The sequence below is a fragment of the Sus scrofa genome, chromosome 8, assembly GCF_000003025.6.
Source record: "Sus scrofa isolate TJ Tabasco breed Duroc chromosome 8, Sscrofa11.1, whole genome shotgun sequence".
In the NCBI taxonomy this organism is placed as follows: Eukaryota; Metazoa; Chordata; class Mammalia; order Artiodactyla; family Suidae; genus Sus; species Sus scrofa.
This window is the reverse complement of record NC_010450.4, coordinates 9117932-9133401: the sequence shown is the minus strand read 5'-3', so window position 1 is coordinate 9133401 and position 15470 is coordinate 9117932. Positions and strand designations below refer to the sequence as shown.

Sequence of the window (15470 nt, the reverse complement as noted above, 5' to 3'; positions counted from 1 at the left end):
TTTCTAAAATGGTTCCAGGCACTACCTATAAGAAACGTGTGCGTTCCCGTCAATCCATATCCTCCTCAACAGTTGGTGTTGTGTTGCTTGAAAACGTTTTGTCTTTAAGCTCCAAATCCTCCTTCTGTATTGTCTTATGAGGACTCTGCAAACTACACTGCTCTTTCTCTAGCTTGCTTCCTTTTAGTCTCTGCCAATGGCAAGCAGCCCTAGAGGGAGTTTGGAAGGTAGGAAGAGGCAGAAGGGGTTTTCTTTCCTGTTCATGTGATACTATCCCATCAATGGTCTTCCAACAATGGCATGTCACCTCAGCAGCAGAAGCTGGTTTCCAGTTTCCAGCTTCTTTCCACACTCCCGTAACCAGCCTCACTGTGCTCACTTAGAGGCACCAGAAACAGTGGGACAGTTTTCTCTCCTCAGAAATGAGTTCCAGCTCAGCGGGACACCTCTACTCATTTTCAAAAGCATAGCCAGTAGCAGCTAGTGGATCTCCCTCCTCAGACTTTTGACTCTTTGTGTGTTTGTTTTGTATTTTTTTTTTATTAAAGTATAGCTAGTTTACAATGTTGTACCAGTTTTTTCCATATAGCACAGTGACCCAGTTTCTCTCTCTCTCTCACACACACACACACACACTTATTTCTTTTTCTCATACTGTCATGTTCCATTCCAAGTGATTGGATATAGTTCCCTGTGCTGCACAGTAGGACCTCATTGCCCGTCCATTCTAAATGTCATAGTTTGGACCTACTAATCCCAAACTCCCAGTCCATCCCACTGCCTCTCCCTCCCCCTTGGCAGCTACGAATCTGTTCTCCATGTCTGTCTGTTTGACCCTTAGTTTCTTAGATCCTTCCTCTGCATTTCTGAAGAACAGTAGCAGTGAAGCAAAAGTCTGGATCTCACCTCCTCAGGCCTTCCTCTTCAAGCTTTAATGTCATGGCAGCCTCTGACCTCTTCCTCTTCTGTACACACTGTATCATGCTCACCACCAAAAATTTAGTTTCCATCCCTCACCATACTGTTGATCCTCTTTACCCATTTCACTTCCCCCACCTCAACCCTTCCCATCTAGCAATCTCCATTCTGTTCTCTGTATCTACATGTTTGTTTTTATTTAGTTTGTTCACTTATTTTTTTTGTTTCTTTTATTTCATATATGAGTGAAATCATACGGTATTTTTCTTCATCTGACTTGTTTCACTTAGCAAAATACCCTCAAGGTCTATCCATGTTGTCACAAATGGAGAGGTTTCATGCTTTTTTATGACTGAGTAATATTCCATGTGTGATGATATATACATATCTCACATTTTATTGGTTAATCCAGTGATGGACACTTGGTTTGTTTCCACATCTTGACTATTATAACTAATGTTGTGATGAACATAAGGGTGCATACATCTTTTCTAATTAGCGCTTCTGGTTTCTTTGGATAAATACCCAGAAGTGGGATAGTTGGCTTTTAAGGTATGTCTAGTCTTAATATTTTGAGGAACCTCCATACTGTTTTTCATAGTGGTTGCACCAAAGATGTGTGAGGGCTTTCTTTTTTACACATCTTTACCAACACTTGCTATTTCTTGCTTTTTTATTTTTTCTTTTTGGTCCTGCCTGAGGCATGTAGAAGTTCCCAGGCCAAGGACTGAAGTTGTACCACAGCAGTGACAATGCCAGATCCTTAACTCATGGAGCCACCAGGGAACTCCTCTCTCCTCTTTAATAATAGACATTTTGACAGGTGTGAGGTGACAAATTGTTGTGGTTTTGATTTGCATTTCCCTAATGATTAGTGACCTTAACCATATTTTTTATCTTTCCAAATCCATATTTACTTGTAACTGTAGTCCTAGATCTGCATCTTCAAAATTATGAAATGTTGGGAAAAGGTTAAAGAAAAATGATGCATGACTGTTGGATTTGTTGAGATGCTAGCAGAGATCCAGTTTTTGAAATCAGTTTACTTGATGATCCACTAACTATTTTCTCACATTCATTATTGATGAACAAAAACGTTCAGATATTTTTATTCTTTATCTCATCCATCAGCTGTTTTAGTATCTTTGTTATCCGAATCTGAAATTTTCCTGTTGATTTGTTAAATTCCTATCTTTTTCCTTGTCTTATTTTCCTGTGGTCATTGTAACACGTTACCGCAACTGTGGTGCTTAAAGCAACGTAAATTGTATTCTCTTAGAGTTTTGGAGGCTGGAAGCCCTAAATCATTGTTCACTGGTCTGAAGCCAAGGGGTTGCCAAGCCTCCATTCTCTGGAGGCTCAAGGAAGAGAATTCACTGGCCTCTTCCAGCTGCTGGTGGTTGCCAACATTCCTTGGCATGTGGCTGCATCATTCCACTGTTTCTGTGGTCACACTGCCTTCTCTTTTTCTGTCTGGATCAAAGAGAAAACAGGGACTGGGACCTGATATCTTTAGTGTATTACACCTCTCCACCAAACTGCAAGTCCCGTGGGAGCAGAACCCTTGCAGGTATGTCTTCATTGCTTCAAAGAGCTGTGAACAAGAACGCCTGGCATACAGTAGGCATTCACTTAATATCTGTCAAATCAATCATTAATAATAGAGAATCAATTTGAAGACCTTCCTTTATTTATTTATTTATTTTTTAATTTTATTTTTTACAGAATAAAATACATACATTTACACACAATTACATTCACACAGATTATTATAACATGGATCTTAAGAAACAGATTAAGTGACTCCCACTGGAGAAGTGGAATGGAAAATATGCTGAGACAAATAGGAAATTTATTCTATCTTTATCCCAGTTTTATGGCTTTCATCTTTACTACTTAGTTTTATCTATTACATTTCAATTTTACTTTAAAAATTAGCATTATATTAAATTGTTATATTATGCAACTAAAATTTATAAAGAAGAAAGCCTTATATACCATTAAATATTTTATATAGCATAGTAAAAAGAATAACTTAACTGGTAAGCATAACAAAAATAATACACCCTCTGAAAATAAGTAAAATATAAAATGCATAAGTTGGTTAAAAAACAGTGTAACTATATAAATATGTCCTCACAATTTGTTCCATCTCATTGATTCTTCAGTGAAGGCATTACACCATTCTAGGTGATGTGATAAACAAGACATTATAGACTTTACATTGTACCATGGAGAGAACTAGTTATTAATAATACAATTGTAGAACTGTATTATTTAATTGTACAGTGGCATTATTTAATTATAATTATCATAAGTTCTTTGATGGAGAGGAAATCAGAATCAGATCTAAGAAGACTTCAGCATTCCAAGAATGATGTCAAATGACCCCCTTCATGGTGGATTATGCACTTATTTACTATGAGATATATTTCTTCTCCAGAGATTCCTTGTTTGTGTATCAGTTGTAGATTTTTGGTTTGCTGGTATTCTGAAGTTTTGATGTAAGAGTCTATATGTATATGAGATTGTTTTAAGTTGTTGTTCTCTTAATTGCAAGTTCATCTCCAGTGTCCTGCATTTGATTCTCATGGTTTCTGATTTTGGTGGTATAATTGCGCATGGATGATTTTGTATCTTTACTGTATATATACCTTCACTGGTGAGCCTCGTCATTTGTGGAATTTTTGTTTCCTGTTGCTGATCTTTTCTTTCCTGCCTAGAGAAGTTCCTTTAGTATTTGTTGTAAGGCTGGTTTAGTGTTGCTGAATTCTCTCAGCTTTTGTTTATCTGAGAAGGTTTTTATTTCTCCTTCAAATCTGAATGAGAGCCTTGCTGGGTAGAGTATTCTTGGTTGGAAGTTTTTCCCTTCCATCATGTTAAGTATATCATGCCACTCCCTTCTGGCCTGCAGAGTTTCTGCTGAAAAATCTGCCTATAACCTTATTGGGGTTCCCTTGTATGTTACTTGTTTCTTTTCCCTAGCTGCTTTCAAGCTTTTCTCTTTGTCTTTAATTTTGGTCAGTTTGATTAATATGTGTCTCAGTGTGTTCCTCGTTGGGTTTATTTTATATGGTACTCGTTGTGCCTCCTGGATTTGAGTGAGTGGTTCCTTTCCCATGTTAGGGAAATTTTTGGCTATTATCTCTTGGAATATTTTTTCTGTCCCCTTCTCTCTCTCTTCTCTTTCTGGCACCCCTATAATACGGATGTTGGTGCGTTTAACATTGTCCCAGAGTTCCCTGAGACTCTCTTCATTTTTTTTCAATCTTTTTTCTCTTTTCTGTTCTGCATCCGTAATTTCTTCTAATCTGTCCTCCACCTTGCTTATTCGTTCTGCCTCCTATATTCTGCTGTTAGCTGCTTCTAGTGAGTTTTTTATTTCAGTTATTGTATTTTGCATCTCTGCTTGCTTAAGTTTTATATCTTGTATCTCTTTGCTCAGTGTTTCCTGTAAGTTATCCATCTTTGCCTCCAGTTTATTTCCAATGTCTTGCATCATCTTCAGCATCGACAGTCTAAAGTCTTTTTCCTGGAGGCTGAGAATCTCCTCATTGCTTAGCTGATTTTCTGGGGTTTTTCCTTTCTCCCTCATCTGAGTTATAGTTCTCTGTCTTTTCATTTTTATAGGTTTTTGGTGTGGTGACCTTTTTATAGATAATAGAGCTGTAGCCTCTCTTACTTCTGGTGTCTGCCCCCCTTCCTTCCTTTATTTTTTTAATTTAATTTTTTTTTCTTTTTACAGCTGCACATGTGGCATATGGATGTTCCCAGGCTAGGAGTCGAATTGGAGCTGCAGCTGCGGGCTAATGCCACAAGCCACAGCAACACTAGATCCAAGCTGCATCTGTGACCTATGCTGTAGCAGCTTGTGGCAACACCAGATCCTTAACTCACTGAGCCAGGCTAGGGATTGAACCGTCGTCCTCATGGAGACTATGTCAGGTTCTTAACTCGCTGAGCCACAGTGGAACTCCCTGAAGATCTTCTTTTAGAATAGGGAAGTTGTTTTATCCCAAAAGTCACACCCAATACCATTAGTTGGAAAGTTTAGTGAGAGACTTCAGCTCATCTCAGCAAGAACATTCTAATAATCAGGCCTATATGTCCATGGTCCAAGTTGCTTTATGAGAGGATGAACTCCTTGAACAGGATGTAGTCCAACAACATTTGCTTTATCACCTGTTAGGGATACTCGAAAATATATTTTAAAATTTAGGTGTGAAAATGGTTTTACAGATAGTAGAGAGAGGTTTATCTCGTGTAACACTTTTACTTCTATCTAAAGGAGCTCAATTTTTAAAAAATTTCTAGAGTTCTTCCGTGAGCATTTTGTTAATTTATTTGTTGTAAGACCACTGAAAAAGATTCCCTTAGTTTATGACCCTTTCATGGGCATTTTACAGAGGCGCCACAGAGACATTTTTCTTTTCTGTGGATCAACTCTATTTCTCTTTAGAATGGTAAAGCACCACAGTGAAGCTTCGGATTGTCTTCTACACAAAAGGAATACATACATATTTAATTTATATATATGGCTCCAAGTTTTCAAATCTAATTTCCAACCTAGATCTTGCCTTAAGTGTGTAAAATATGTTCACTTAAAGAATGCAGCTGGGAGTTCACACTGTGGCACAGTGGATTAAGAATCTGACTGCAGCAGCTCAGGTTGCTGTGGAGGCACAGATTACATCTTTGGCCCAATGCAGTGGGTTAAAAGATCTGGCATTGCCACAGCTGAAGTGTAGGTGATAGCTGTGGCTCAGATTTGATCCCTTGCCCAGGAACTTCTTTCTGCTTCGGGTGCAACCATAAAAAACAAAAACGAGAACAAAAACAAAAACAACACAATTGGCATTTTAATTTCATGTAGCAATACTGTCTCAGGGATGAATCTGTATCCACGTAAATGGATGAATCTGTCTCTCCATCAGAGGGGTTGTCTAGGAAATTGGTGATTAGAAAATGCAAAGCTTTCTTCTGGATTTCCCTTCGTATGAAACGACACATGAAAATCAGTCCTAGGGCCTTATCTAACTCTAGCTTTTAGCCAAAGTATTTGTATCAGTTGGGATGTTTTTGTCTCCAAGTGATGGAACACATCGCTAAAGTACCTGAGGACTATCTCCCATGACCAGAAGCCAGTACAGTGCGGTGCAGAAGGCTGTAGCAGGTGCAAGCATCATGTTCTCACCCAAATGACAGCAAAGGAAGGGAGGGAGAGATCTTTCTTTCTGCATCTCTCCTTTTTATTTTCTTCTCCCTTTAAATCAGAGGGGAAAATCTTTCCCAGATGTCTCCCAAAGGAGGAATCCTCTTCTGTCTCATTGGTCAGACTAGGTCACATTACCGTCTCTGTGAAGGAAAAGTGGAAAAGCCAACTGCTGCCAGGTTAACTGCCTTCTTGGACAAGAAGGGGTTAAATCTGTCTTCATTAGAAGCAGATTCCTCAGATTAACATGAACAAATAACTTTGCAAAGTTTTTCACATATCTTTTTCTTCTAATTCTCATTAACATATCCAGTGATGTGGAAAGTCCTTGGTATTGGTGGTGGGGACTAGGGTAAGAACTGGATCTGACAGCACCTGGGGAGTGACTACTTGGATAGCCTTATCTACAGATGAAGGGATGGAGGTTCTACACAGGAATCCTGTTTAAGGTAGCATGTGTAGAAAGCAGTGATGCTCCAATATGGACCAGGTCTAATGAGGAAGGTGAGGGTGATAATTATACTGGTTAGTACTGAGTGCTTATTATATGGCAGGTATTATGTTATGTTACACTGCAGTGATTACTTCATTTATTCACAACCCTATGAAGGAGGTAGTGCTTCTATTTTATAGATAAGGCCATTGTGACTCCAGGTCACACATCTGGCAAGGGCAGGTCTGTGATTAGAATTTCAGTGCTGCTGCTAGGGATGGGTACCTCTTTACACCGTACTGCTGTCTCATTTGAATTCCCCTATCCTTTCCAGGACTACTGCCCTTGAGACAAGCTTTTGGTGACTTAAGAGTCCTCATCTGTAAAGTGAGATAATTTTACCTATTTTATGGGGTTTCCATGAGGACCGAACGTGATAATCCCTGTAAAGTAACTCACGAGGAGACAAACATAGTAGGTGGATTATTGCAGAATTTATACCACTATACTGAAATTTTCACTTACGTCTTTGACCTACCCTACAAGACTGAAATCATCCGTCTGAAACAGCAGTTTCCAAACGTTTGGGGCTCACAACCTCCTGTTACACTCTTATTATGGATCCCAAAGAGCTTTCGCTTACGTAAATTACAGCTATCATTACTGTATTGAAATGAATCCTGAGAAGGATTTGAATGAGAAAGACAAGCACAGGCTTGCTTCCTTAGTTGTCAGAGTGGTTATGTCATATACATCATGAATCCTCTGGAAAACTTCTATGTATATTTGTGAGAGCATGAACGCGAAAAAAGCAAAAGCAAAAAAAAAAAAAAAAGTTGTTTGAATTAATCAGGAGAATAGTTTCGACTTTATTAGACATTCAGGGTTCCCCAGACCCCATTTTGAGAACTGCTGTTCTAGCTTATGACTTTCGTGTAAGAACCATCGGATTCCATGGTTTGTACGAAGAAATCTAGGGTTTCAGAGGCGAAGAGAAGGCAGCATCAAAGCTATATTCCACTCCCGGCAACTACCGCAGCCTCGCCGCCGCCCAGCAGCGACGTCCTCAGCAACCGCCCTCTCTTCGGCCGCGCAACCTCTCTTCCTGGGGTGTGACCCCCAGCGCTCGCACGGCTCCAGAGACCCCACCACTGCGCGCTCCGCCGGGCAACCGGCGTCCTGTGCGCCTGAGACCGGCCCCGGGCCCCGCCCCTCCGCCTCTCCTCCGGCTCTGGCTTCCCTGGCAACCGCGGCGCGCAGCCCGGGCGTCACACCCCCCTCCCGCCCCTTCGGGCTAAACCATTCGCATCAGGGACCTTCACGGGGGGGTGGGGAGATGTAAACGAGAGAAATTCATAGAACATCTGTGCAAAGCTCTGCTTCCATTTTTCTACCCAAGTTTAATGATACACATGCTTTTTTTAAATTCCGCCAACTAAGCCTGCGAGGGTGGCGCCCCGTCCCGCCTGCGGCGTTCGAACGCCCCCTCCTCGCAGGCCGGCGGATGGTCCGGCGCGCCTAGGAGGCTCACAGTGGGCGCGGGTTAGCGCAGGGGCGGGGGGCGAGCGCCCGACGTAACGCGCAGGGGACGGGGCCGCGCGCAGGGGGAGGGGAGGCGGGCAAGATGGCGCCCGGCGAGTGACTCTCCCAGGAAAGCTCCAGCGCCCGCGGAGACGCCGGGGCGGGGGGGACCCTGCCCTCCGCTGCCGCCCTTCCTCCTCTCCCCCGCCCCCGGAGACCCCCTCCCTTCCTGCACTCCTTCGGCGGGAGTGGGAGAGGGAGGGGAGGCGGGCCTGGTTCCTGGGACACCATGTCGGACTCCGAGGAGGAGAGCCAGGACCGGCAACTGAAAATCGTCGTGCTGGGGGACGGCACCTCCGGGAAGGTCAGTCCTCGAGTGGGCCCTCCGTGCCAGGCCTGCGGGAACCCCGGCGCGGCCCCAGCCTCCTCCCCGCCTCCCGGCGTCGTCCTGTATCCCCGAGCCCTGGGGCTCGTGGGCTGGGATCCGCCAGGTCGTGGCCTGGGGCCAGACGCGAATTAGGCGCTCGGTGAAGTCCGACGAGAGCTATCCAGCTCTCTCTATTATTCCTATTATTATTTTCACAAAGGTCACTTCCTAACTCTCTGCCCGGATCCCGAACTCCTGTTTCTTCAAGACACGAGCCAGCATCGTCTGCCTGGGACGCTTTCCAGCCTCTCGCCTCTGAGGACTGGCAGGGGTCCGCCAAAGCGGCTCACCTCTTTTTCTTTGGTTCACGTCACTCTGCTCCTTTCCCCCCGTTTACCGTTTCTGATGCCTCCACTGCACTGGGAGGTCCCAAGAGCCTGACTCTGCGTCTGCTTCCCTGGCTGAGAGAATTGGGGTTCCAGCACTCACTGGTCGGGTCCTTGGAGGGCTAATTGCTATCCTATTTGTGCTTCGTCTGTAAGATGGGTGTGTTGATAAAGGTCGCCTTGAAGGGTGAAGTGTGCAGATCTCCATTAAATGCGAAAGTCCACATAAAGCTTTCCGCACATGGTGTGCACTCAGTAAACGTGAGTTCCTGTTTTAGAGCATCATACCTGTTCATCTCTGTTACCAGCACAGCACCTGTCAACACAAGCATTCATTCAGCAAAAGTCTGTTAAGCTCCTATTCTGGGCCGGATGCTGAGGGCGGAGCTGCCAGCCTGAGGAGGGGATCCTTGACTTAAAGTCTGTCCTTTGGTGACAGTTGGTTGAGCGAATGAGACTGAGTGTATGAATATCTGGTAGGCAGTCCCCTTACATTATAGGCAAGGTTTTTAACCCAGGATTGTGGAGCTCCTGAAATGGACTGAACATTGCGTTTGCTTTTTGGAGAGGGTCCATAAGGTCTTAAAGCGGTTTATGATCCATTCTCCAAATAAGGTGAAAAGCCTCTGCCCTGGGAACCTTCACACCTGTTGCTTGTATTAGTAGCGTCAACACTGTTCCTGGGAATATTGCTAAAGTTTATCTTCTTTCTTCTCCCAATCCCTTTTCCCAACAAGAATCTTCGGAAAGGCAGGGTTTCCGTTTTCACCTTCATGTTTCCGTGTTACGGGTGTAGTTTGGACCCGGGTGTCTGTGGTGAGGACTGCTTGCTGCATTTTCCTTGGCAGTTGTCACTGCACAGCTGTTCCTGTCCTTCCCTCAGATTTGCGTTGCTAGGGCCCCGAGAAACGTGTCATTCATATGTAAAATTTGGAGAACTCTTGTTAATTTCACTCTGGCCATTCTTGGTATTTGTTATTGATTTTTATTGTTGAGGAAAAACAACTTAATATGTTCTGATTACTTTTAAACATTTTGAGGAAGGAAGGAATTTAAGTCGCTTTTTAAATGAAGTATTTTTTGTACATTTACAACAGTATTTTGAATGGATGAATTGTTTTAAATAAATCAGCATTGTTTCTAACATCCTTATTAAGAAAAAACTTTAAGTGATATTTTTATAGTTTTCTCATTTGTACTTTCTTTTGAATGACTTCTAATTTTTCATTTTCCAAATATTTTTATGGTTAACTATAACTGAAGTTATTTCCTGTTTAAATTATAGTGACTATCTATAACACTAATACACTTGTATGAAGACACAGAAATGTCCATTATCCTACATTCTATCGTAATTCTTTTTTTATCCCAATATTCATCCATTATCATTCATGCATTTCTCTTTTGAAATTTGTTCACAATTTCCTATCTAGGTTTTTCATCTGGCCTTTCACACTTTTTCCCTTTGTTGCTAATTTAGTGTGATAATTAGGGTTTTTCCTCTCTGTCTAAAATTCTATCTAGTGTAGGACAAAGCATTTTTTTTCCAATTTGTATTGTCGAATTAGGGCTATCGCACTTCAAAGGATAACAGTGATACTCTTTATGGTGTTCTGATTTAGTCTTTGTCATCTTATCTATTTTAAAATGTAAAGGCTTTTTCTGCCAGAAATTTCTGGATACCAGCATCAGAAATTAAGCTTTTTTTGTTTTTTGTATATCAAGCTTTTTTTTCCCCCCATACACTATTCAGCTTTCATATTATTGGTGTATTATTGGCAGCTACCGACATTTCCATTCTATTTCTTTTACCCTCCTTTTCATTTATGAATTCAGCCTCTCTTTAGTTCTTATTTGTATCCTGATTTAACTTCTGGCCATTTTCTTTTTGCCTCAGTTTTTCTTGCTAGTTTTAACTCAGGGCATTTTTATATACCCTGACAGAAGCAGGAGAGTATTGAAATGACCACTAAGAGTTCCTGCAAGAGAAATTTAGCTCCTCCTCCTATTAACACGTGTTTCTATTTCTTTCCTGTTTTGACTCATGCTTTGTGTTTTATTACATATTTCTTAAGATTTTTTGAGGCAGATTATTCCTTCATGGTGTTTTTTCAGTATTAATACATGTACTCTGATTAAAAATTGTTAGTAAAAGTTTACCAAACAAAAACTATAAAGAATCAGATAAAAAAGTTACATTTATAGTTGATGGTGTTCACTTCATAATTGTTTTAAGAAAAGTACTTATACAATGACTTGTGAGAAATTATTGAATGTGAAAGATAGCACGATATCTAGATAATTAAAGAGGAAGTGCCTCCCACTTATTCAGTTGCTCCTCTGTTTAATTTTTATGCTAAGATGTCTGGAGATGATGTAAAAACCCATTTTAATATTCTTTATTTCCAGTTACCTATACTTTCGACAGATTATATTCTATTCCAGTTGAAAATTCTAGTTTTACGTTTCCCTCAAAAGTGTGAGGGTGGAGTTTCAAAATCTCTAAGTCTTATTTTAAGGAAAAGAAACCAAATTTTTCTGAATATTTGTTAATGTAAGAATTGAATTTTGAGAAACTTAAATGAAAGTGAAAAGTTACCTTACATGACATTATGCTGAAGTTACATGTGCCTGAGTTTCTCTTTGACTTATAAAAATGTTTTAACCATACATACATTAAACATTTTCAAATATCTCTAACAGTATAAGTAGTGGTAATTATTTTTTTAAAAACTCTAAGCCTCTTTACAGTTGATTTTGTGCTCTAAGTTAAAGAAGCTCAATGGCATAAACAAGGCCAAATGAAAAACAAAAGGAATGCTTACCCTCCCCGCCATCCCTCAGTTTATATATTATCAAGGAATTTAAATAAATTTTCATTTTGGTGTGGCAAGTTTATTTCTCAGAATCTAGCCAAAACATTTTTCCTATGGTACTCAATACATATTTAACCAAATATTTTAGATATTTCTTACAAATGCTGAGTATTTAAAAGGGTGTGCGTATTGCTATTTATATGAAAAATAACAATTCTTATGTCAAAGGAATTTTAGGTCTTTTTGTTTAAAGGAATTGAAATTGGGCCAGGTTTTCTTTTGTACTACTGTATTTATGTCATAATTAATTATAATAAGCTATCTTGGAAATTTTATTTTGGTTTTCATTGTTTTTGGAGTTGCCATCTAATTTTAACTTTTAAAATGAAAAAGGGCTGTTTTTCCTTAACTTTAGGAGTCTTTCTCGTAGAGCATAAAAACTTCATGAAGTTCTCTTTCTCATCGTTTTGGGGAAGTTTACAAATAAATTGTATATTTAAAATGTTTCAGAAGCTTTTGAGTTATTGAGTTACTTCAGCTGTTACTAGAGTGATTATTCTTTTGCTTTGGTTAAAGTTGGTACTCTAAAGAAACTCCAGAGTTTTTATCTGTTCTGGTTATAATGTTCTTATAACTTGTAAGCTTTATGGTTCTTAGATGAAGTATGTTTATTTTTGCCTGATTAATATTAATTTAAAAAATCCACTTCTTAATTTAAGAGATGAATACGCTCAGCCATTCTACAGATTCTTTTTTATTTAGCATTTTTAATATAGAGAAGAATTAGATACTTTTCTTGGGTTGGTGGGGGGGAGAAGGCAAATTCTATAAACAGGCTTTCCTCTCCTTGATTAGTACTTTTTCTTCTGGGCTGAGGGCACAAACTACTCATAATGTTTAACTCAGAAGTGAAACTTCTCTGAAATCTGTAATATATATATTTATTTATTTGAATTCTAAGTTCCAGCAAGGAGGAAGGAACTTGACAGGGGATTTAAAGAGATTTAGCCGATTAGTCTGTTGTTGCCACTGATAGCTGGTTGGCAAGTGAAGTTTACCTGGTGGAATGATTAAGTCCCTCTTCCCCTTGTAACTAATTAGAGCTGCTTAAAGTTGCTTGTTGGATTAATGGGAGTGCAAATATTAAGATTACTTAATAAGATTTAGTAGTGATTTTGTGTTTACATTTTCAAAACAAAGACATTAATTTTGATATTTTGTGCATCAATTTTTTAGACCTCCTTAGCTACGTGTTTTGCTCAAGAAACTTTTGGGAAACAGTACAAACAAACTATAGGACTGGATTTCTTTTTGAGAAGGATAACATTGCCAGGTAAGAGACTGAAGTGTCTTAACATAGAAAATTGTGCATATCTGACAATAAAAGACATAAGCAGAAATGTGTAAAATAAATTTGGGGACCGTTTGTAATGTGAAAATATATGTAATCAGAAAATCTATCATAGGGAGGTTAACTCTCATCAGCATCTACCATGAAGACATACTGTCCATGGATGTGAGGAAAACTTTTGTGTATTTCCCACTCTCTCACTGTTTTTGGCCACTATACATTTTTTTTTGAAGATAAACAATAGCTGCTTATAAAATTCTAAAGTTAAAAAAAAATCAAATGCCATATAATTATCAACAGATATTGTATAAACTAAATGTGAGAAGGCTGGAAGGGATTATTTTTTTAAATAGTATTTTGATTAGCCTCTGCTTCAGCTTTTTTTGTTTGGGAGAAAGTTGGAACATAAGTATAATGTAGCTATGGAACTTCTGTGCTCTAATATGTGAATGCTGTTTTATGCAAGGCAGCATGAAATTGCTGGCATTTAATAGACCACTAAAATTTAGGGTCCCTAGGCACTCATAAAAATACAGTTTGAGCATTCAAGATGTTTCAGTTCACCCTGCAAAGAAACTATTTAGATGCCAGTTGCAGCACATTTTGTGGGAAATACAGGGAAATAATAACAAAAAAAGAGTGGTTTCTGTTTTAAGTTAGTTTCTGAACAATTGGGGCTTTAAAATGCTCTATCTATTTACTTGTCATTGCTTGTATTATGTTTAAAGTATTTCATTAAAATTAGTTTATCTTGATTGTCTTCATAAACCAGTCCATCTCTCTCCTCTCTGAGGAAACACATTTGAATAAAAACAGTTGCAAGTGTAGTGTCAGATTCATATACTGGAACATGAGTGATATAGTGGGAAGGAGTTTAATAAATTCTGATATTATTGAAATATGTTAACCTTTCCCATCTGTCAGATAACCAACTCTCTGAAAGCTTTAGAGCAGTTAATGAAAACTGTTGGTATATTCTGCATATCTCACTAGTAATATACTCTGTTATGTTTTGTGATGGTTGTTGGTACTCGGCTATCAGTGAAAAATAAGTTAGAAGATATAGCTTGAGAAAAGAATTCCAGTTTTGCATTACTAAGTTATTGTTCAGAAGGAGGGTTAATGAGAAACATATGCATATTTTGTTTCATTTGTATTTTAAGTGAAAATCTCACTCAGAACTCTTAAGGTGTTCAAAACTGAAAATCTCATTTATATTATTCTCACTGGCATGTATAGGTTAATGCTGCTTTCAAAATATTTGCAGCAGTCACTAGTAGAGTACATGTATAAACACATAATATATATACCGAAAACTTATTTTTGCATTGCTTTTTTTAGAGATGCCACTTGTTGCACAGAGAACCTCAATATGTATTTATTGACTATTTTGTTTTGATGCTAATTAGCAAAAGCACTAATTTCATGTTATTAATATTATTTAATTTTTCTGATTTTCGGTTCAAAGACTTAAATAAGGGAGCAAGCACCTATTCAAACATTAAAAACATTTTAGGACTGATTTTGGACGTTTTATGTATGTGATATATATGATGATTTCTGATCTTTTTTACACCACTCTCAATTTTTAAAATTTGATGACTTAAAAAAAATTTTGGTATTTTTGAAATCCAAATTTATAATAGATTTTATAGTTAGAGTTAGAAAGTACTTAGGTTAAAAAATGACATTAGGAAATGTATACTCTTAATGAATGTATGTTTTAATTTTTCTGATTAAGTTTTTATTTTTATGGGCAGAGTTCCAGAAAAAAAAATGTTTTTAAAGGCATTTGGTTTTATTTGACTTAATGGACTTAAAATTATGGTAGAAATTTTAGTAGAAAAAAATTGTTTTAATGTAACTTGATTTTATGTTATTAATAGGTACATTAAGAAATGAGGTGAATAAATTTGAAAGACTTATAGTATACCCTTTATATAGTTTAACCTTAATTTGTGTCAAATGATTAATTGTATCATTTGCTAAAACATTACAGGCAGCATTATTGAATTTATGGTGCAGCAGCATAGAAGGCAAATCTAATATTTGTTTGTTTTCTAGTAAGTCTTCTGTCCATTCAGATAGTTAGAGGTGTAATACCTCCTGTCCATCTATTGACATTCTCTTCATGCAAGTTTTCAAGGTCATTACTTTGCAAATACTCATCCGTTTTAGTGTATTTCATGATCTGGTATGCTGTATAGTCTGGATGCAACCACTGTGCAGATTTTACTGCTTAAAATAGTGTATCTGTTAGTCAGAGATTCTGCTGATAGAGCTTCTTAAGAACCTTAGTCAAAATACTTTCAGGAAGCTTGTGGGTACAGTCCAGTAAACAGCGTTCTACTGTGAAAAAGATTTTTAAGTCTTTAGTACAAGAAGTGGGCAGACTTGTGTTTTTAGTTCCATCCTGACTCTGCAGCACTTTAAGTAAGGTTAACCAAGGCACCAAGTGTACTTTTA

General features: G+C 38.6%; 1 protein-coding gene across 4 annotated transcripts in view; it reads left to right on the top strand.

Annotated features, from left to right (window-relative positions):
* RAB28 (RAB28, member RAS oncogene family) overlaps positions 8149 to 15470 on the top strand; it is a 254459-nt gene continuing 247137 nt past the window's right edge. For 3 of the 4 annotated variants that reach the window (XR_002346347.1, XR_002346346.1, XM_021100271.1), the window contains exons 1-2: positions 8149 to 8448; positions 12890 to 12986. Coding sequence is in view for 2 of the 4 variants with exons in the window: in XM_021100271.1 (XP_020955930.1) it covers positions 8374 to 8448; positions 12890 to 12986 (172 nt within the window). In the remaining 2 variants the exon portion in view is untranslated. The remainder of the gene's footprint in view (positions 8449 to 12889; positions 12987 to 15470) is intronic. The other variant, NM_001123175.1, reaches the window with a different exon arrangement.